This window comes from Poeciliopsis prolifica, unplaced genomic scaffold (genome assembly GCF_027474105.1).
Source record: "Poeciliopsis prolifica strain line A6 unplaced genomic scaffold, Auburn_PproV2 SCAFFOLD028, whole genome shotgun sequence".
NCBI lineage: Eukaryota > Metazoa > Chordata > Actinopteri > Cyprinodontiformes > Poeciliidae > Poeciliopsis > Poeciliopsis prolifica.
This window is the reverse complement of record NW_026562403.1, coordinates 510,103-533,591: the sequence shown is the minus strand read 5'-3', so window position 1 is coordinate 533,591 and position 23,489 is coordinate 510,103. Positions and strand designations below refer to the sequence as shown.

Genomic DNA, 23,489 nt, shown 5'->3' with positions numbered 1-23,489 from the left:
TCTGGTAATACGGTCTTTATTTCAAATAAAGCAAAATTACAAATTTTGATGTACCAATATGTTGGATAAATACTTCATCAAGCTATGCATTCCAGAAATGAAAAGGAAATGTTGTCCATCAAATGTTTGGAAAAAAAGGCTTGAAGGCAGTCGCCTACATAGTGTATGTAAATATTTCTGCAAAGGCTTTAATTAGTATGACATAGGCAAGGTTGCATTAGTGTTATCTCTGGTTAATGTTAAACGCATACAAGAAGACAATCACAGTGATCGATACATTTATCAATTATAGAAAGGCAGGTTTTGGTACTATTGCTTTTTCATATTCTGAACTGTGTATATTCTGCTTAAAAACAAAATCAGATAACACACATTATGAAGTAGCTGCTTGCTTTGAGCCACCAGTTTCCTAAACAACAGCTCCCTGCAGCAACAAAGGGCACAAAATCCCTGAAAAGATTGAAAGGACAGTGTGATATTCTAGTGTTCGCTACAAAGTGATGGATGTTGTTAACAGGTTACGAAACAGATGCTTTCAAAAATAATACAAAAATATAGACTACAATAATTAAGACTTCAGCGTTGGGAGGAAAGATGGAGTGAGTGAAAAGGGTTGAATCATCAGGAAGCAGTAAATTACACAGAGCACCAGAGAAAAGAGATCAAAGAGGTAAAGGATAGTCTCTGCCCTTTGAGTAAACTACATAAAGTTCATTAAAACAACCCAATCAAACGGCGGTACCTTAAAGTTAAATATTGTCTTTTATGTCATTTCTAAAGCTTTGTTGCTTGTTAGTGATGATAAAATTCTCTGAAAACTTTTCCCCTCTAAAACTAATAAAAGTGCATATAATTAAAAGACATTCATAGTGCATCTACCTCTTTGAACAACAACAGTACAAACACATTGCTGAGACATAAGGAGTTCATAAGCCAGGCTCGCTCTGATCCCTCACACTGGCTTGGTAATATTGAGCGCCTGCAAGATGGTGGGCTTCTCCTCTATGACCCGAACCAGGAGGTTGTCGATGTACTCCTCCAGCTCGGTGATCTTGGCGGCTTTCTTGGACAGGTCAGTCTGCTGCTTGACCACCAGCTTGACCAGCTCCTCGGTTGTCAGCTCGCTGTAAGGGCCGCTTTCCCCCGACTCTTCCAACTGACACGAACAAAGACAGGGAAATCCTGTGATTCCATTGCTGGAGAAAAACGCCTGAATACGTATTACAAGAGACCGGTTTACATTCACAACATGTCACAGTGTGAAAAAAAAAAAGTTAGCTATATCAGCTCTCAACCTGAATTTTCTTAGACCTTTTAGTGACATACAGTGCCTTGCAAAAACAAACATTCATTTGTTTTTGCAATTATTTGTGACTGGGGTTTTAAGTGATACAGAAAACCAATATAGTACATAATTGTGAAGAAGAATTATGCGTTTTCAAAATGTTTTACAAAAACAAATTTGAAACTGAGGCAGTGGCAGCTTTTTTCTTTTTAGGGAGAAATCTAAAAAGAAGAATTTAACTTTCTGTTTTGTGTAGAATGAATGACAAACAAGACTTTTGTTGTGAGAATAAATGCACATGTGGGGAGTAAACCTGGACAAACTGATCTCATACATGAGCAAATTTCCCTGGTAAGAAAAAAATAATCTAATAAATGAATTTAAGTGGATTAATCAGAATTTTTAGGACAAGATTTTGAGGGGGGATAACATTATAAAACATTAGAAAAAGCTCGAAAAGTACATTTTACATGATACTGCTCCTTCAATAAATATCTGTTGCAATCAATTCCTTCCCAAAATTACTGAATAATTCATTTGTATTTTAATATCAACTCCAAAGACCAACATCATAAGTAGTAGCTGTTGTAATTCAAAAAAATATTCCTTCAGCATCAAATCCCGAGTTGTTGATAGACATTTGAAATTGTAAACATACTTATACATATTTGCACTCAAAGGTGTTTTTTCTTTTACATTTTTTACATGTTCCCCATCTGTAACATGAGTGATTATGGCTTACCTTAGTTTTGCCAGAGGTGGTGTCCCAAACTCTGCTCTCTTTTACAGCAGAGGAGCTGGTGGATTGGTGCTCAGTTGAATTCAAAGGCTTCACTGGATGTGGCCTGTTGAAGAAAAAAAAAGTTTAGGTTACTATAAAATCCACATAGGAGATAAAATGTGTACTGGTGTACAAAATGCTAACAATAGATTATAAACAGATGTTAAAACCAGTTAATGTAAATTTAAAGACCACATATTATGCGTTGGAGGTTTCTAAAGCATTATTGTTGTTAGTCTTTTTCCATGCCTTGGACACATTTCTTCCAAAGAGCTGCCACAGTGCTGGAGCAAGAAGAAGAGATGTTAAAGAGCAGAAGCTAAGAGTGTTTCGCAAGTAGAAACCAAAAGTTTAAATGGAGCCTTTAGCCATTCCCAAATGAAATTGTAATTTGTGAATAAGCATAAGGACTCCTGAAGAATCATCCACCACAAAGTGATTCCAGACAAAAAAATAAAAATCAGAATTAGGACAGTTTTCTAGAGCCAGAGTCAACAGTAACCCCCAAAATCCATATGAAAAACAATAAATTCACCAGAGACAGGAGCCGTCTGTTGGAAACAGTGAATCAGAACAAAAAATTCCCAAATACAAACTCAGGAATCAGCCTGTTCAATCTCACCTGCGTGGACTCAATCCTTGTCCACTATTGACAGGCTGAGCTTCAGAGGGGGACACCCACGCTTTCAAAAGCGGTTTTCCCCCTGACATATTTTCTGCCTGTGTTGCTGGCTCTTCCAAAAGAACAGAGAGAGGCTGCGAGGAAGGAAAAGCTGAAGTCTCAGTGAAAGGTTCAGCTGTTGACTGATCTTCCTTCCCATGCATTTCAGACTGCAGTGGGACAGATGCATTGGAGAGACCTCTTGCAGAGAACACCTGATTATCTGTGGGTAAGGCTGTTGCCTCTTTAGGTTTTGGTTCTTGCTTTGGCATAAAAACGTTCTCAGAGAGAATTGAGGACGGGAGAATCTTTCTCCTCGATGAATTCCTCCTTTGGAAGGCGGGACTGCCCGGGTTTGATTGCTCATCTTTTTTGCTGCTCTCACCTTGTTTGACTGAATCAAAGCCATTTACATCAGCAGATGGTTTGTACTGATCTAAGGTGTTATCAGAATTACCCAGCATCCCTTCTGTTTTTCCAGGTTTCTGTTTTCTTTGCATATCTACTTCCTGATCATGCTTCAGCTGTGCCATTGAGTCTTGAGGTAGGCGTTCAGAGCTGGAAAACTGATTAGACTGTGTAAAGTTCTCCTTTTCCTTCTTGTTCATGCTGCTGTTTAAACTGGACAATGCTTGGATGTTTGCCTTTGCAGGAGGTTCCTCTTCGTTTGCTGGCTTCGTGCCACTAGCCCTTTGTCTTGGTTTAGCTGTTGGTGCTTCTTTGTTCGAGGCGACTTTTCTTTGATCATCTGCTGGGGTTGTATCAGCAGCAGCCAATCGACTGGGTGTAGGTGTAGCCGCAGTTGAGGAATACAGCACTTTCCTTTCTCCATCTCTTGACTTTCCGGTGCTTGTGGAAGATGCATTTACAGATAACGGGACTGCAGGTGAGCTGGACCTCTGGAGAGATTGAGGAGTGATCTTCTGACCTTGTCTCTGACTGGAGTTCCCCACTGTGGGAGGGACCTGAGAGGCTGTGGCCGAAGGCGGAGAAGGGGCTGCCACCTTTTTTGATGACACAGGTCTGGTGTCCTGATGTTTCTTGATAGCAGGAGTCCCCTGCGTTACTTGGAACTGAGGACTTTGTTCCTCTACTGGTCCATCCACACTCATCTCGGGACCCATAAGTTCAAGTGTACGGTCTCTTTGCTTCAGACTGAACTCTGAGACCAGGTGGTCCCATTGAATTTGGCTTTTCACACCATGTCTCTTGTGGGGAAAGAGCATGTTGTAATCAGGAAGAGGCAGAGAAACCTTCTTTTGCTGTGATGCATCTTCCTCTACATACGCAGGGTTCTTGAACTCTCTGACAGGAACCTGATTTTCTACAGGCTGGCTTCTGTGTTCAGAATACGAGGGTGGTTGGGTTGATCTCCTGTAATCTGCCATGGGGGATGAAGATCCTTTGTATCCAACAAAGGATAAATCTTCTGTGCTGCCGTGAGGAGAACCAGATGGGCTTACGTTAGGTGGCGCTAACGATGAGTGCAAGCTGGAGAAGGAATTGGGGGAATCTAGTGGAACGCTAGGAAGGGCAGACTCAAACTGGGCTGGGGAAGGGTGACTGGGGCTTTGGTAGTCAGCTGGTTCAGACTCCAAAATCTGAGGCAATCTGCCAGGAAGTGAAAACAAAGGCCTACAAGTCAGTGTGACCAAAGTCGCTTTTAGCAACATACAACCCGCCACCAGTTAAACCAGGGCATCACACGTCAAATTGTGAGACAAAGAAAAAGAAAATATAGAGATATAAAAATCAATTCTCAAGATTAACATGGAATAGTAATAACCAGGTCAAATATTGAGAAAAAATAAATAAATAAATCAGACATCTCCACTGTTCACAAGAAATGGATCAAGTCAAGGTCTGTGGCAGTTTTTGATCTATACACCAATCTACGAACAAAATTTACTTTCAGGTGGGATTTTTTTGAGGTTTGAAAAATCCCATAAAAGTTGGGTATATACATATTAAATCCTAATTGTGCATATTCTATAATTTTCTCTTGAACTCAAACTAGTTCAATAGAACTAGTTTGCAGCTTAGGTTTTCTGTTGTTTTATATCATGTTATATTTCAATTTGAAAAAAAAATAAAAAATCTATAAAAACTATGATAAGTGTGTCATAATTCAAAGACAAGTGTTTAGTGTTGGCTGGGAAAAGAGGAAATGGTGCGTTCCCAATCAAAACAATGGTTCCCCTGCTAAAATAAAATAAAAAATAATTAGCTCTCCACTGTTGACCATAAAGGCCAACCACTAGACTCTAGTGGTTTCTATTTTTTATTTTTAGCTGCTGCTCAGTCCTGACTGTGAAGTACACTGAGATCACCACATATCAGATACAATAAGCAAAACAGCAGCATGACAAGATCTGAAGAAACCGAATGACGTTTAATGTGACCTTGAAAAGACACAACCTTGCCCTGTCTACACACAGTTACCACTTAAACCTTTTAGAAATCAAGTTTGAATGTAAAACAAAAAGGGGAACAAAAACAATCTCACCATCTTGACCAAAAAGCCTCCAAGTCAGCCCAAAAGACAAGCAGAGACAAAAAGAAAAGCTAAAAATCAGCCGTAGTCTAGAGTCGCACAAAGAGAGAGAGAGACGCCGCGGCTTAGTGACTGTTTATGAGCTCTGGTCAGTCCACAACCTGTTGAGCAGCATCTTTCCTAACAACAGCCACGCCTCCATTCAATGATGAACTAGTTTAACAGGTCTGTCAACCACTGGCTGGCATTGTGAGCTGAGATAACGCAATTCGGTTGAAAAGGCAGAGTCACAGTGAATATGTAGAGGATGAAAACTTGTGGAATGCCCCAGTGTCAGTGTTTGCAGGGATGATGAAGAGAAAGATTGCAAGAATTTCTAACTACATGTTTCTAAAGTATCTGTGAATATAGCTCCAGTATGCGTGTCCATTTATGAAGTGCATTGCTTAGGTAAAAAAACCCAAAAGTATATGGTAGGGTATTTACATTTGAGTCAAGCAAGACTACTAGGAAAAGGCTCAGGGTCACAACGCTGCAGTGAATGGAATGACATAACTGGTGCGGTTTGGTGTAAACAGTGGAACACGTACCTGGGTTTGACTGCAGACACTTTGGCAGTACGGTTGAGGAAGAGCGTGGCAGAAGGTGTTTGCTGGTTGCGGCTGAATTTCTGGGGGTCAGACGGACTTTCGTTGCTGACAGGTGGCGGATCTGAGTGAAGAGGGTTGTTGTCAAATGGATTAGTGGAGTGGTGGGAGATGTGGAGGTCATGGCTCTTGGACTCTGTTGCTGTAGGAGGCTGCTCGTCTTTGCTTTGCTGCTGCGCCTCGTCCTTCTTGTCCGGCTTCGTTCGGATCATCCCGAACAGAGATGACAGCCTTTCACTCATGGAGGCCTCTTCCTGGCGCTTCTGCTCTTCTGCTTTCCGGCGCTCCTCTTCAAGCTTCTGGTTCTCAGCTGCTTCCAGCCTCCTGCGCTCTTCTTCATTCTTCTTTTCCTCCTCTTCCTGTTTTCTCCTCTTTGCTTCATCCTCTAGATAGCGCCTTCTTCTCTCCTGCTCTTCCTGCTGCCTGCGCTGCTCTTCATCCTGCAGCCTCTTGGCCTCTGCCCTGTATTTCTCCTCTTCCTCCAACCTCTTGGCCTCTGCTATGCGCTTTTCCTCAGCCTGCCTTCTATTCTCCTCCACTTGATGGCGCTGTTGTTCCACTAGGTCTTTATCTGCAGAATCATGACTGAATGAAGGCACAACTACACTTTTACTGACATCTGCAGAGACAGACATGTGTTTGTGGACGTCCTCCACAGAACCCAGACCGGAGCTGTTCAGACTGACAGTAGATCCGGTTTTAGCTTCGGCCTCCTCTGTGTATACGTGGCTGCCGTTGATGCACAGGTTGTTCTGCTCGCTGTTGCTGTGCTTGGAGCGGCCCAGTAAGGAGAACGCACCCACAGAAACCTTGCTGTCAGAGCTTCCTGTTCGCTTGTGCCCCAGGAGTTTGAATTTCTTTTTTCCTACAAGAGGAAGGGAAGCATGATGTCATTGTCGAGATGCAAAACACCACATTTAAATAGAACTACACAGCAGAAGGAAGCCAGAAATGTCAACACAAACAGAGCACGCAGCATGCAGAAAGGTCAAATTACCTTCAGAGGAATCCACATTGAGGCCAGAGGAGCGGCTGCCAGAGAGCGATGAGTTCTTTTCAGGGAGCGTCCCGAGCGTGGACAACGACTGGGAGATGTTGCGCTGCAAGTTTGATTTGGAGGCAAAAGGATTCTTGATTTTCAACTTCTTTACACCGGGAGATTGATTCAGCGACTGCGCATCGGCTTCCCCCTCACTGTCTGTGAGCACCTGGCTGACGGGGGGGACGATAGCTGAGACAGAGTCTGAAGGACCCTCCTTCTTTTTTCCCTTGACTTTGTCCTTCAGTTTAGAGATGCGAGAGCGTGGCTTGTCCTGCATTGAAAGGTCGAACATGCTAGCTGACATGTTGTTTCTCATAAACTGGATATCGAGGAGCACCTCCCCTCGCACCTTGTCTTCCTTTCCAGTCTTGTCCACCAGTTTGTACCAGCTGTAATAAGAGCAGAATGTGACACATGACATGACACCATTTTATCTTATGACAAACATCTTCAAATAAGCTTTTATATGCACAGATTTCCCCCTGCAGGAAACTATCCCCTTAATATGACACCGCAACTCAAACTCTGGCCTGAGACATTTATTAATAAAATCTGCTTTGGATCAGTTCAGACAGCTGATTTGTACAGAACACAGGAGGAATAATACTAGCCAAACATTTTTGGGACTGACTTTCGTATGTGACTAAGAAAAAAAAAAAAAAACTAAACATTTCAAGAAACATATTTTATAATAAGCAAAGTGAACATGAAATCTAAAATGTTACCATTTTTACAAACAGGAACTCTGTTTCTCCATTCAAATGCCCGAGGCTGAGTTCAGGTGTAATCAAAACAACTCCAGCCAACGCAGGGCGCTCCAAGGTCTGAAAACGTAAGAAGCTTATGACCTCATCAGCTGAAACGCTGGGAAAAAAGGATTCGCTTGAATGCCTGTTAATTAAGAGACCCAGCAAGCTTTGAAATAAGTCATAATTAGTAATTGCTGGCTACCTCAGTTTGTCTTATAATTTATAGGTATAATCTTTGACGCTTTTAGTATAGAAATTCTACACAAATCTCAATCCTAATAAAAATATAGAGAAAACTTTAAAGTAAATACCAAATAAAAGAAGCCATTTTGTAAGAATTGTTCTCTAGATGTCTTTTTACCAAAATTTCTCAAACCTAAAGTAACATTTATTGAGAGGTAGAGAGTTGTTGTAAAGGTCAAAATTGAATTTATTTTTTTATGTTTTGTTACTAACAGCAGAAGAGCTCAGCGATGGTGTTTACGTAAGCCTGTCACTTTAGCTTTCAGATTTCTCGAACTGTTCGCACCCTGAAATATTTTGACATATTTGTTGCATTTCTTCAAGATTCTTGTCAACGTGTCAGTTTGTGCACTGCAAAAAAACATTCTAACAAATATGACAGCTGCACAGTTTTCTTCATTTTGTCTTGCTTTTACATCTTTTTTTCTCTTTTTTTTTGCAATACATTGATACATTAACGCCCTAGTTATCAATATAAATTACTTTTGGAAAAATGAGACCAAATGAGTTTTGAAAATATCAGCACAATAGCCTCAAAACAATTGCATAGCTGAGGGTGGGATCAGAATTTGGAGCAGCTACATGAGCTGAACGCCTCACAGGCATGAAGCTGATTAGAAGCCACATACTCCAACCATCGGATTCTGTTGTAAAATGTGGAGCATAAATAATAAGAAAATGACCCCCCACAGACAGAGGCTTGAAAAAAATTCCAAGGATTAAAGGAATTATCAAAATTTGATCCTTAGGACTCATGAAATGTTATGGAAAGACGCCCAGGAGAGCTTTGCTTGACAAAATACCAGTAAACACAATCAGCTGAAGGCATGCCGTAAAGACAAGAGAACCCAAATTCCTCACTGATAAGAGAGCAGAGAGGTCACCCCAACCTGAAACACTAAGATAATGCTCTTAAACTAGCTTTACAAGAGTTTCAATCTAGGCTTGTTTGTTTTCAAATTTTCTCCACATGCACACCGCCTCTGTATTTTGACCTATGGTCTGTAAAAAAAAAAATAATAACACTGTGGGACCAGAGAATAATTCTATAATCTCATGTCCTGAGATATGAATCTCAAATCAATTAAATGTTTAATTTTAACGACAAAAAGTGTTTTCAAATAGACCTGAAATGTTAGCAAGACAATGCACATGTCTACTTCAGGTAATATAAGTTAGATTATATGAACAAAATAAAATGTTTAGTTTTATTTGGGGACATGTTCAAATGGAAACAGTTATTAATGGCATTAAGATACATTTTGAAGATAAAATCTAACAAACTTGTTTTAAACCAGAAAAATTACAACAGTGTGCATCTTATTAATTTGTGTGAAAATTAAAACTTTTTTTGTTTGTTTTATTGTGAATAGAACAGACATTGCCAACCTTAGAGGTTGTGTGCTGTATGTAAGCAATGCAGACAAGCTGTTATACTGACATTGTTGGACAATTATGGAGAAATTATTGTTAGTGGGGAAAAAAAAGTTTCAGAATTGTGATTTATTATGATGATAAACCCAAATGAAACCTGACACTGATGCCATAGTTTCATTCCCACACCCACTTTTAGCATCATAAAAGCATCAATGTCAATATATTTGAAAATATGATTAAATAGAATTACTGCACAATGTTTATTTGCTAAACTTTACTCCTTTATGCATTCAATGTACCAAGCTGATGTTTCACCAAAATAATATGACATATTATTGAGATTAGGGGAATGTTTCCTACTTTTAAAGTGACTACAGTTTAAATGATTTATCTTAGTGGCAACGTCTGTATTTTATGCTTTCTGGCAACAATAATGTAAGTGGGGTTGTTGGAAATCTACCATGTTAAATTACAGTTATTGTGAACAAAGAATCAGAGATGTAAAATGATGCAAGCAAACTCGCAGAGCAGACATTAAAGGTGATGTGACAACAATTTGAAAGCAAACTGAAGTTTGAGCCAGCTTATCAATTTTAAGCAACGTTTGGCAAAACAACTTTTTCATTTAAAAAAAAAACCGAAGAATGAACATAATTTGTCGCTGTGGATGTGGTTTTGGATATGAACTTTCGTGTGGGGATTTGTGCAGCTTCGTAGTTAATCCGTGTGAACCGACCTTTGAGCTAGCTCTTGTGAAGAGTGAACTTGGACAATACATTTGCTGTACAAAAATCTCACAAAGCCGGATTTGTTCTAATAGCTTCCACTTCAAGTACTTCTTGAACAAAATTAAACAACTGTCTTAGCGGATTGGCATCATTAAGTTTTGCACAGTTTGTTCCAGGTGCTTTTGCAATGTGAGAATAGGTGCAAACAAAGTCAGACAATTGCAGCATTGTTCATGCACCCCCAGTCCACACCCCAAACTTTTTGTTGTGCAGCATCACTACTTATTGTCTGTAAGAACAGGTAAGAGTGTTCTGGACAGCCCTTTTTAAAATGCAAACCAAAAACAAACAAAGTAATGAGAGGCTGGTCATTTCTGCTTTAATCATAAATATACTAATACTGTGGGGAGAATGGCCAATATTTTCACTTTAACTTTGAAGGGAGAGTCCTACAGCTCTCTGACTTTAAGTACAAATTTATGAATCAATGTTTTTCTAAATCAAATTCCTGAATGTGCTAATCTTATCTATATATTATTTGAGGAGATTAAGAGGTCTGCTTAAGACATGAATCAGTGCATAAAGGCTTGTCTGCAATCAACAAGTTAGTTATCTGCAGTCCATGTGGGATTGCTTCACTGAGCTTTCCTGTCGTAGCACACATCTCGACACCCTCTTGTGGGAATAACAGCCAGGAAACAAGTTTGGGAGAGAACCAACATTCCTCACACACTTTCAAGCCTGCAGAGAGGATCTGTACAGCATGTGCAGTAATCAGCTGGAATTACAAAGAGTCTAATTCCAATATTTCACATCCTCCCTAAACTGAAATGGCTGAGTCAAACAATCCCTAATGAACCACAAGGAGAGGCCAATAACACTCTCAAGTCAGGCGAGAAAAGGTTTGTTGCTGTTGCTCATAGCAATTACAGCAGGGCGGGTGTCAAAAGTGAAAACATTGAGGTGGTTATTAAAAGGGATGTCAGGCTGTTTTCAAGTTCTGTTTGTTTGCATATAATAGAGCTTTAAACCTGACGTTATGTGCTTACTGGTCCTGCTGGACAGGTTTTCTCTGTTAACTGCTAAAAGCACTTCTGTTTTAAATGTAATGATTAACCTGAGACTGAGCAGGAACAAGCTAATCAAAGGAGCCTCACACACACAAAAAAGATAGAAAATCTCTCTCATATTATGTCTTTAATGTCAAAATTCACTAATATTAAATTGTTAGGAGAAGCTTTCATAATAAATAAAAATATTTTTAAGGGCACTACAAGAAAGAAGTGTTCAGCTTTGATTAAGTTCAGTGTTACTGCTGGGTGAGTTTGTTAGCTTTGGTCATACGTCAAGACAAGAAACTTTGAATGTAATTGCTACGCTCTATGTTTACACAAAAACACAGAGGCTCAAGTATCTGGACATCTGACACTAGGGAACCGCGACTGAAACACCTGCACCTTCCCCCATGATGACCTCAGTATACTGGTATCTAGGAAAAACATCCCAAGGCACTTTGCAATGAATTATTGGCACAGCAGAATTTGGGTCAATCAAATTCACCCACCATGTCATTAATGTACCTGGGTCTGCCCAGTCAGGGGCCTATTTTCCGTCTTTTGCCTTCTCACCGACATGTTGAGCTAAACTGTGGGTTTTGGGCGACGTTTTATAAACGACTGATGCTCCATTTTATCAGCCAGTCACTGAAATTACCCATAAGTCACACATTGCTCAACAGCACCGTCTTCTGAGTTTAGAAAAGAAATGTTATCAGATTTTTTTATTATTATAAAAAATCAAATCAGGTGCACTCGAGATTCTGGTTTTCTGCCAGTATTTCATCCGACAGCTGGAGATTTTTTTAAATGACTAAAAGGAAAAAAAGGAAAGAAAATTGCTGCGAGTTTCACTGACAAATCCCACAGAAAAAAAAAAAAAAATCTGCATTTATCTTTGAGCTTTGGCTTTGAGCCAAATGCTTCGAGTTTATGGCTCTAAGTATTTTAAACTCAAAAATACTGATGTATTTGTAAAGAGAAATAGTGGACATTCTTAATTTTAATGTAAGTATTTATAGAGAAAAAATTAAATCAGATTGGTCAGCATTTGAATTATTGACCTCCAATTGGTGCCAAACTTGTTTAAGTTAACCAATAGGTGCATCTCTACAACATATAATAATTACATTAAAGTAGACTAAAATGTATGTTTAAGTGTTGCAGTGTTGCAATTCTAAAGATTGTATTTGAGAGGTCAGATCTGAAACACACCATGAAATTAGTAACGACTGATAGGTAAAGCCCTAATCAGTGAAATCACAAGATAACCAAAGATGTCAACCTATGCTTCATAAATATGTTTAGAAGGATAATAATTATTTTTTTATTACATTCTAAAGATATTATTTGCTACAGAAGTGCATATTGTATCCTAACGCCAATAAAGGAAAAATAATTCCTATTTTCAGTAACGAATTGTTAAAAAAAAGCGTTAACAGCATATCTCAAACAACTTTTATATAAGAAACAGAACAGAACAAAAGTCTCCCTTTCAGGTAGAAAACAAAGACTTCAATGTCACACACTGTCTCAGCACAACAGGGAGGAAGGACAGTAATCTAACACCACACACTTCAAGGAAAACGCAGAGCATCCAATTCCAGTCTGCACACTAAGCCTTGTGGGAGTCTGAGTGAGCAATGTGTGTAGGAAGAATGAAGGAGGTGGAAACAGCAAGATCCGAACTTCGGCACTAAGCTATAAAAACAACCTGAGCAAACAGATGTCATAGATATCACAACCAATGAGGTCATTTCAGAGCAATGTCAAGGGATCTCCTGATTGTGTGGTTGCAAAAAATTTTCAGTCTCAACTCAGTTTTTCAAAAAGGTCACTTTAAAAATAAAGGCAAATCATAAAAACTCATCAAGAGTGACAAAAACACAAAGTCCAAATTGGGCTTCTTTTATTTGTACATTTTCTAACAAAAGAGGGCGTGAGCCTTCCAATTCAACAATCAGGAAGTGTTATTTTGACGGTGGCAACACTCACACCGTACGTCAAACCACGAATGTCACCCTGCTTTATGTAATGCACATCTGGGTGTGGACACATGCTGTGTACGCATCTAAATGCGTATGAGTGAGATTAGCATTGTGTGACACAGAAAGGCCTCTGTCATTGGATGTTTTTGGCGTCAGACCAATTTAACAAGTAAAAGTGCCAGACAAATATTTGGAGCTTGTCTATTGATGACAGACAAAGCAGTGAAATGTTGTAAATGTTTTTCTAAACTAAAACTAATAACAGGAGACCCAATATAAGACTTTCTATTAAACCTCAACTCTGAGACATGCAGGAAAGAACGGTTCAAACATTTTCATCCAAAAAAAAAAGAAAAATCTCATAAATACATTCCTGCTTCTTTTCATTTTAAGACAGTTCACACTTTCATACGGCTTAATTATTACACGCCTTCCATATGCAGGCCTGAAACCCATTACCGGCTCAACCGTGATGGAGCTGGAAGGTTTCTAAAATATTAATTCAGAAGATAAACCCTTGAGGACTGAAAAAGGACACCGTTGGCCTCAATAAAACTCAGTATCTAAGGTATTATTCTAAAGGTGTATGAAAGTTCAACCCAGATCAGGTTCCTCTTTAAAAAAAAAAAAGAAAAGAAAAAACTGGTTTCAGTGGAGCTTGTTGGTAAAGTAAAAAGGATATTTTAATAAAAAGTACTAAAGTCATCTGTAGAAGAGCTGTTTCACTGAATAAAGTGAGTTGGAATTAAAATTAGTTTTACATTATCATGTCTTGCGTAATTTATTTAACATTTTAATTTCATTTGATTTTCATTCTATACATTTTTTGACTGTAGAGTGCAATTATTTCATATCCAAAGTAATTTTAATGAGATGTTTTCTGAGTTTTCCTTTTTTTTTTTTTTTAACAAGTTAAATATTAGGTTTAGAATGAAAGTTATTGTTGCTTTTTTGTTTTGGGTAAAATCTCACCGTTTTGAAATTTGGAAATAAATTAATTCTCATGGGTCTTTTTTGTGTAAAATGTACTTTTAGTGCAGTAAAGTTACTTTGGTTGGCCATTTTTCCCTTTGTAAAGTAGACTTGTCAATGTAATAAAGTTTTAAATGAGAAGGTATAGCTGCAATGCGCGTCTAGGATGAACCTCACGAATCATAATCAAAACTGGACTGAAGCCAACGATACAATGTTTGACCCAATTTGAAGAAAACGTCTCTGAAGCCACTCACTCCGTCTTCTTGCGGGACTTCTCTGCATGGTGGTCCAGCAGGTTGATGACGGCCTGGCCCAGGAACTTGTCCAGCCCCACCTGGGCTCGGTGCATGACGATAACGTACAGCGTACAGCGCTCGGCGTTTCCCGGGTGGAAGAGCGGGAGGTCGAACGACGCCTCCTCTTTCCACACCGGAGCGACACACTTCTCCGCCACCGAGGTGGAGAACTTGTCTTTGGCCACCTGGATGATGGCGTAGGCGTCATTGGTGCCGCTCTTGCCCTTGGTCCGGAGGTTCCGAGCCTGATGGACCGTTACCACAACACCCGTTGGGAACAACTGCTGGCTCTGGTCGAGCAGAGACATCTCTAAAAGTCCGTCAAGTCGGACTGAAAGTTGACTCGAGCTGTGTCGTGACAATAACGTCAAAACGTGTAAGTGCTGGTCAACCTTGTCGTGAACTTTACTTCTTCAGCTTCGCCGTCCTCCGTGGTTGTAGGTGTCGATGACCTCAGCGTCTGTTCTGTTCAGGAAGCTCGGTGTCGTGATAGTCCACCGTCCTTCTTCACCCTTACGGGCCTTTTTTATTAACTTCTGGTAAACATTGCGCTGAGCTAGCCACGATAATGCATCTTTCACTGAGTGGTTTTCTGTAGAGCGACTGACAAAACACAACTCCCTCTTTAGAGCTCCGCCAAGTTTCACAGCTCACTTCCCTGATGGCTTCAGGCCCCACCCACAGGTTTGCATATGGCCCTCTGATTGGCTGAAATAAGTGACAGTTCTTTAAAGTCCGACTATGATTGGACAGAGAAGATGTTATGAGAACCGTTAATTTGTTTGTCCCACTGCTGTGGACAAGGTAAGAACTTAAGAGAGGGTATGACAAACCACAATATGTTTATGCAAATTTTCATTTTCAAACACAAAATAAGTTAAACATATGTCTGTGTTTATACGTAGAAAATTAAATGCTACATCTTTGGTGAGTCAGGGAGATTATGCAAACAACTTTTATTAAAAGAGTTTTAATGTGTGTTGGGATTATTGCGGTGTTGCCAAAGGATATTTGTTCTAATGCATGTGTGGTCATATGTCTAAAATTCACCATGAATGTATAATTTTGTCATGTCATGGATTAGAGAAAATCTACAATATATTCAAATGTGCAAACTCAATTCTTGTTTTTAAAATCAATCGAAACATGTTTCAATACCAACTTATCTTTAAATGCATTGTCAAAAACACATAATGAATGTGATCATAGTGATGAGCAGTGTATTGTATGCAAACCTCTCACTGGAACTTAAACTTGTTTGGAAGACACCCAGTTGTCAATTAAATATTCATACGGTGGCCACTATTAAACCTGCAGGACAACTTAATTCAGATGGACATGTGAGTAGAACGGATCTATTTGGGAGTTTAAAATAGTTTGCCACGAGAGGTGTGACTCACAGTCACATCCTGGTTTGGACTGAAGTAATTTTACCCACAAATTATGTATCATCAGTTGCACGTTGAAACACCCAAGATTAGCAAATAGTAAGTTTGCTAATCTTACCCATTGAACAATGGAAAACTTTACAGTGTTGTGGGCAGACATGCTTTTTCCTGTTTGGGTTATTTCCTAAACATAAAGGAAATAACCCAAACAATAGAGGTACGCCTGTGTTTGCTGTGCATATAAAGTATTTTGTGAAAACAAAATGAAAAGGACTTCAACATCTGCATAGTAATAACACATTTATGTATGTGAAATAAAGTTTGATTTTTGTGTTTGGAAAATGTTCAGTCTCAAATATTTTGCTGCTATCAGAGCAGTAAATCCAACATAGTTTAGGGGGAAAAAAGTCTTTGTCGAAAGTAAAAGTTGTCAATACATTTAAGAATAACTCTTTTTTCCTCATAGAGTGCCTTGTATATTCTTGAACATTTCACATTTTGTCATATCACAATTGCTATTTTATCTGACAGAACACTATATATATATATATATATATATATATATATATATATATATATATATATATATACATATATATATATATATATATATATATATAATATATATATATATATATATATATATATATATATAATTTTCCTTCATAAATATTACCTGCCAATGTAACCAGCACTAGATCAAATCATGTAGCTTTTAGCAAATCATACATTCCTTTAATCACGTGTCATACAGTAAGCTAGTTAGCATGTCGATCACATACAAAGGTGAATAAAATACACCTCTATATGTGACCCTGTTCATTCCAACAGAATAAAACACACGCTTGAATTTTATTCAGTGTGACAAAATCTGAAAATATTTATGACGTATAATATCTTTGTGAGGCATTGTATATTGTTTTCTTCTCAAATCATAAATTATTGAATGTTATCAGAAAACAGGTAACTCCTACTATTGTCAAATATCCCACATTTTTAATTCACTCTGAGATTGTACAACACTCATACACAGCTCTCTTTGTGTGTGTGCACATACACACACACGCGCACACACACCACACGCTCACACACAACCACTGCAAACATACAAGTGCATACATGAGCACATACATTAACATAAGTGTCAAAGGTTTCCTTCAGATTAAATGCATATACATGTGCTTTGGAAACAGACGGCTTGCACTCCATTTTATGCTGTAGTTCAAATGCATAGAAAATTTACAACTAAAACAATAAAGCTTTCATGAGACATCCAAAATACAACATAGGATGCCAAATTAAAATTTCTTCTACACATTCTTTTGTAAAGTGATTAAAATAAATGTGTATGCTTAACAGAAACTGCCTTAATATTTCACATCAAACTTACAAAGCTACAGAGGCAAACATACCAGTTTAGGGTCCTGGATGCCTTCATGATATTATATCTTAAATTATATAATTGTTAAGTGGACTTTAAAACACAACCCAGTCATTTCATTAAGGTCATGCACAGAAGTTCATTCAAAATTTATACTGTGGTTTCACTTTTCCACAAACCAGTTCTCATTCCAACAGAACTCTGGGATTGGTCCGTGCCACTCATGTCCTGCTCGAGCTCGAGCACTGAGGTTTTCAGGGTGCCATTTGGGGCAGCAGCCCCGGACACGGTGTTGGCGACACAGTTCAAAGGATATGAGCAGCGCTTAGTTTCTCGCTCTGCAGATGCTGCCACTTTCAAGTTGTCTCTGCTGGAGCATCGTCTTTGATTGCTGTGCATGGCCACTCTGCTGGCAGCAGAGGGCGGCAGAGGGAAGGGTTTGCGGCTCCCGCTGCTGCCCCCGTCGCTCCCCTCAGAGGGGCTGGTGGCTGCCGACTCCCCCACTCGCTTCCCGTTGGTCAGCAGGGTGGCCTGGTTCTCTGAGAGACTATGATGGATGCTGCCATTTTCACTTGTGGCTTGCTTGTAAAAAGCATGCGAGGAATTGAGGTGCTCCAAACCTGTTGGCCCTAAAGCGCCGAGACTGCCCCCTCCAGCAGTCCTCAGAGCTTTCAGGCGGTAGTGGCCTCTGCCCTCACCTCGATGATAATGTTGACTACTCCCTTGTTTAGTTCTGCTACTCACTTTTTTTCTCTGGGGATGTACCGGGGCCGAAGAGTTTACGGAGGGAAGAACATTGTTTGTCGGCTTTGTGATGTTGTCTGTACTGGTGCTTGTGTTGTTGCCTGTAGGGACTCTTGAAGCATTACTGGGATTGTCCTGTGCCACCTGCAACAGGTTTGTGAGCTTGCACGGCCCAGGTCCGACGCTACTGATCCCACTTGGTGTGGACGATGACCTGGCTGAGGACGAGTTGTGAGAGTCAGGGGGTGGATGGCAGTTGATGAAGAGCTGCGATCCTTGCTCCGACGTCTGCACTCCACTTACAGTGGTGCAAGTGTTCGTGTAAGTGGACATAGGATGAGAGCGACCATAACCTGGGCAGGAGGTCTGCACGTCACGGCGTCGAAAGCAGTGGTGCACCACCAGAAACACCCCTAAAACTGTGGCGACAATCCCATAGAGGCAGCTGAACAGCAAGCTTGTGCGCCCTGTTAGCCACACAGCCATGGCTCCACAACACCAAAGCGTTGCGAACAGGAAGTGGGTGGCTACCAGTATAGAAAACTGTGTCTTCAGCGAGTACTGATCCTCTGGAGGGGCGGCTGGGGTTATAGGTCTCCCTGCTGAGTCTGTGGAGAGCAGGCTGGTGCTTCCTGCCAGAGCAGGATGACCCTCTGTCCCAGGAGAGGACGGGGTGGTTCCTGTGCATTCTTTGGACACACGGTGCCTCAGGCGAAGCACAGTGCACAGGAAATAAATCCAGGTCACCAACACCACTAAACCAGCAGGGACAAAGAAAGATCCTAGACTTGAGCGCCAGATCAGCCAGCAGCTGAAAAAAAGAGAAAAGGATGGTCAATGCAAAACAAGGATTTCTTTAACCTTGAATAAGTCAAAACTGCACCAAGCAAAACAAAACAAAGTCAAAACATCACATTTCTTGAGGATAAAAACAGCAATTGACATACTAAGGGCTATTGTCTCCATAGTTGTTGACGTTGACAGCTGCAGTGATTCCACAAATGATGAGAGGAACTCCATCGGCTATTAAATAGAACCTGAAAATGCAAAGAGAAATGTGAGCACAGTTTCTGAACTTTAATAAACCAACATAATCTATTCCAAAAGAAGCAGTGGAAACTTTGCATCAGTGTTGAGTCTGAAAGAGCTCTTCCCTTTTGACTCTTCATATAAATGAAGATATACATAAACAGAATCTTGTGAATCTGAACTTATGATCTAATAAATCCTGTTTGGAAAATAATAAACCAGTGTAAGTACTTTACATTTTTAACCCTCTGATGCATAAGTGGGTCCTTTTGGACCCGGTGAAGTCATCTTTTTGCAATATCTTTGTAATGAAAAGTTTTCATCACTTCATATTCCAGGTATTCCTCAACAAACATGTTATTGATATTATGCAATTAAAATTTTTCAAAACGTGGGCCTCCCATCTTCGGCTTCTACCCCAGAACCTGACCCCAGATAAACAGAAAAAGATGAATGAATGGATGGATGGATGGATGGATGGATGGATGGATGGATGGATGGATGGATGGATGGATGAATGAATGAATGAATGAATGAATGAATGAATGAATGGATGGATGGATGGATGGATGAATGAATGAATGAATGAATGAATGAATGAATGAATGAATGGATGGATGGATGGATGGATGGATGGATGAATGGATGAATGAATGAATGAATGAATGAATGAATGGATGGATGGATGGATGGATGGATGGATGGATGGATGAATGAATGAATGAATGAATGAATGAATGAATGAATGAATGAATGAATGGATGGATGGATGGATGGATAAATGCACATACATACACACACTCACATGCCTGATACACACAGCACAATAGAATACAAATGGCAATGTTAGCTAGCTTGGTTAGCTAGCTAGTTTTAAGAAACATGCTCATTCCAGTGTCATTACCTAAATGATAATGCTTTCTTATATTCCTTACACTGTGTGGAAACATGGGGACACTCACTTGCCACAGAAAAATGGGAAGGTTGTTTGACACACAATTGCAATGTAATTTTTTTTTCTTCACCCACTGATGTAAGGGGGTCCTGAGTGGGCGAAACTAGCACCACTTATTGGGTCTAAGTGGTATAGGTTGACCAAAAATATTGATAATGTTTGTTGTTGAGTTTTTGAGCTATGCAATCTACTACACTATTGCCAAATACACAGTCAAAAGGGAAAGGGTGAGAGCGCATGCCAGAAGTCAGTGATTTATCACCTCCTGACCCATTTGGTTCTGTGGACAACAAAGGCACTGACTGGAGATCCAGTGAGGTCAGGGGCACAGTGCACAACTGCAGTTTTAAGATCACAGGCTAAGGAAAAAAAGGGTTGGGGAACAGAGGGAAATTGTGATGAAGACAGTGCAGTCCTTGAGTCACCCAACTTCAATTTATGACAACTCCCACAGTTTCTGTTCTGTTGGTGTCACAAATTCTTCCTGCCCACATCTCTAAAAATTATCCGGTTGCATGTCTTTTTCTTGCCTCACAGCTGTACTTGGTCAGTGTTCCTCCTCCTCTGATTCTTAAGCAGTAGGGCTATGGTTATCGGGCACAATGACTGCCTTTACGGGATGGCAATTTGGGTGGCCAAGCATGTCTAAAGTAAAGACCATATGGACGGCACACAATACTGCCATGGTGCAGAAGGTGAGTGTGAGATCATGGTGGCTTGCACACTGACCTGAGCATAGGTCGCTGGGTAGGTGGAGGGGAAGACTCTCCTTCCGTCTGCCGGGGTGATCTCCATACAGCCTCTTTGTAAATGACCCTGGCGCTGACCCCAATCCACAGCAGCGTTGACAGAGAGGAGTAGTGAAGAGCGATGCCCACCTGTCACATACGGCAGCAGTGTGACTGGATGTGAAGCATATCATACAAGTAGTTAAAAATAGCACTGTCAGGTAAAACATACTGCCTGACAGACAAGAGGATAGCTGGTTAGGCTTATGCCTCCTGCGTAGATAGCTGATGTCATGGCGATGTGGAAACAGGTATTCAGCAGAGTGTGCCAACTCTTTCTCGATATCTGTATGGAACTGTAGAAAACATAGAGAAGAGAAAATTATTAGAAAGAAGCAGCAAATAGCCAGCTCGAGCAGGAAATCTGACCAACACTCTACCTGTGGTGTAGTATGTGTGTAATGATGATGGTGAAGAGGCAGAAAAGGAGCACTGCAGTACATGCATAGACCACAGGGTGGAGCACCCTCACAAAGACTAAACTGGAGTTGGGGAAGGTGGGAACTTCCTGGAGCGAAATTGAACATGAACTGGATTAAGATTTCATCAACAATTTGTCACAGTCACCCTGAATTGACCGAATATGCTTCCGTTACCTGCAGCACTGCATAGTTGCCGAGTACAGAGCAGCGCATCAATGAAGTGCTGCTGTCAGTGTGAACAAGCTGGCAACCTTGCTGGCTCCAACCTCCTTGCTTGCCCGGCTCCGTGTGGCTCCACTGGGCTGCCACTGCGTCGGTGCCCGGGGTCAAGTGGCGCAGGGATACCCAGATGTGATCAGAATAGTTCGACATGGTGCAGCCGTCTGTCACAGAGTGGCATAGGTATAAAACAGATTGCCAGAAAAAGGCAAAGATCCATGCACTTTTACCCGGATCTAAAGTTATTTATATAATTTTGTTTTTGCAACAGAAGTGTTTCAATATCGAGTCTGTAAGATGCAACAAGTGAAACGTTGATTAGTTGCACTTGATGCAATTTGTGAGAGCTGAAAAGGAATATGATAAATATCTAATTATCAGATTTTTGGTATTTGAAAACACAAACTTCTTGACTACTAGGTTGTTTAGTTCTTATGAGGATTAAGGCTCTCTTTGACTACAGATCAAAAAGAGGTTCAAGATACTTTGTCATAGCAAAATTAAAATAAATAGTTTTTTTTGTTTGTTTGTTTTATTACCAAGGCCTACAAAGATGACAGGAGTGTTGACACTTCGTCTGCGAGATTGTTCAACAGCGTTGCTTGAGTTTGGCAGTAGAGGAAAAAAGCTTCCCGTTCGGAAAGCCACAAACTGCAGCTTGCAGTCCGCAGCAGCATCCAGGGGAAACAAAGTGGCTGGAACAGTCACAGAAGCGAGGGCTACAGAATTCTGAAGAAAAGAACAAAAAAGCAGGCAGATCATCGTAAATGAAGTCCATGATTATGGCTTCACACAAAGAGATACGTTTGGTTGCTGATGGAGCAGCAGAGGGAAAAGCCTCACCTTCAAGGGGAAGTTGGTGAGGGAGATGTTATGGGAGCCAGTGCTGCAGCGGAAATGAAGGAGTTGTTGAGGCGCAGACTCTGACGTCTGCACTCCTGGCCGTCCTGTTGGCAACTCGCGGTGGTAAAATGCGGTGCAGGTTATACCGGTGAAGTGCGCAGGCCGGATCAGGTGAGCTTCCATCACTATGTTTTTAGACATCTTCAAAAATCAATTTGAATATTAGTGAAAAGAAACACTCCACATATGTTACGTACGTTGAAATGAGACAATTTAGAATGACCACTCCATGGCTTTGTTTTACCACACGGTCAAAATGGATTACCAAAAATAATTTCATATCCTCATGCGCTACAATGTTGCTGTCAGAGAAGTACAAGAAATATGTGTGTCATGAAAACATTTAAAACTTTAGATCAAAATTCTTTCGTACCACGGTGAAGTCTTGTGCTCGACCGTGTAATTGAGGCCAAGCTAAAGTTTCCAGAGAGTAGACGATGGAGCTGCATGCTCTTTTCTCTCTCTGAGCAAGAGCAAGGATCTGGTCGTCCACCTGCATCAGGTTGCTGCCCATATCCACGATCACCTCCGACAACTACAACAAGCACAATTTGTTATTCGTCATCTATATGGACGAAATTAATAGCGTTAGAAAAAATATTTTATCTATAAAACTCTCACTTTATGGCGCAGCAGTTTAAAAGGATGCTTAGTTTTAAAAGCTGTACATAGGAAATGTGTTTGCATAGATTGTATTCACTTAGTATTGATTTCAGTTGGATCTTGTTGAGAAAATTGTATAGTTTGTGATTTCAAAAAAGGGAATTAGAGAATTATAATTTTGTTTAATTTTTAAAAAAAGATTCAATCAGAAATTGTATCTCAAAACAATAAGAGTGCATCTCGAAAGAGAGTGAGCTTTGAAAATATTCTCACCTCTCGCAGCTGCCTGACATATTCCATAAACTTCTCCATGATCTGGGCAATGTACAGCACATCTACAGAGTCAGTGAAGCCAGCCACCTCAAGTGTGTACGTCCGCACTTGATGGGCCACAGTGACGGCGTTGGACGCATTTATGGGTGTCTGAAATGGAGATGTAACACAGGGTGAGTTTTGTTGGCAGGCCTTGAATCAATATTCAGTGGCCTCTGCAGCGTTACCGACCAAAATGAAGGTATGCAAGACACGAGTGATGCCGTTGGTGTACTGGCAGTTGGAGTAGTCGCCCTCGTGCCACTTTCCAGCTCGGTCACAGTATCGGGAGGCTTTTTTCTGCTCCGTTACCCCCTCCACAGACAAGGAGGGGTAACGGAGCTGCAGACAGTACTGGTGGGAGGTGATGCCTGCCAGAGTTCTTGGCCACCTGCGGAATAATAAGACATAAAGCTGTCAGTGA

At 40.4% G+C, this 23,489-nt stretch overlaps 2 protein-coding genes across 5 annotated transcripts in view; both read right to left on the bottom strand.

The window, feature by feature from the left end:
* rab11fip1a (RAB11 family interacting protein 1 (class I) a) lies at positions 1–14,991 on the bottom strand. Of its 2 annotated transcripts, XM_055049011.1 has the most exons (6): positions 14,280–14,991; positions 6,866–7,299; positions 5,812–6,733; positions 2,689–4,338; positions 2,028–2,130; positions 1–1,156 (listed from the first exon to the last, which is right to left on the bottom strand). In XM_055049011.1, the coding sequence occupies exons 1-6, from the start codon at positions 14,627–14,629 to the stop codon at positions 953–955; spliced, it is 3,663 nt and encodes a 1,220-aa protein (XP_054904986.1). In that variant the 5' UTR covers positions 14,630–14,991; the 3' UTR covers positions 1–952. The 2 variants fall into 2 exon arrangements, with proteins under 2 accessions (XP_054904986.1, XP_054904987.1); XM_055049012.1 differs by lacking the exon at positions 2,689–4,338.
* Positions 14,992–16,683: 1,692 nt separating this feature from the next.
* Positions 16,684–23,489, bottom strand: part of adgra2 (adhesion G protein-coupled receptor A2) — a 45,996-nt gene continuing 39,190 nt past the window's right edge. For all 3 annotated transcript variants that reach the window (XM_055049058.1, XM_055049059.1, XM_055049060.1), the window contains 11 exons: positions 23,258–23,456; positions 23,027–23,176; positions 22,524–22,685; positions 22,091–22,291; positions 21,787–21,976; positions 21,203–21,411; positions 20,987–21,114; positions 20,779–20,902; positions 20,548–20,696; positions 18,782–18,871; positions 16,684–18,645 (listed from right to left, as the gene is read on the bottom strand). In XM_055049058.1, coding sequence (XP_054905033.1) covers positions 17,241–18,645; positions 18,782–18,871; positions 20,548–20,696; positions 20,779–20,902; positions 20,987–21,114; positions 21,203–21,411; positions 21,787–21,976; positions 22,091–22,291; positions 22,524–22,685; positions 23,027–23,176; positions 23,258–23,456 — 3,007 coding nt within the window. In that variant the 3' untranslated portion in view covers positions 16,684–17,240. The remainder of the gene's footprint in view (positions 18,646–18,781; positions 18,872–20,547; positions 20,697–20,778; positions 20,903–20,986; positions 21,115–21,202; positions 21,412–21,786; positions 21,977–22,090; positions 22,292–22,523; positions 22,686–23,026; positions 23,177–23,257; positions 23,457–23,489) is intronic.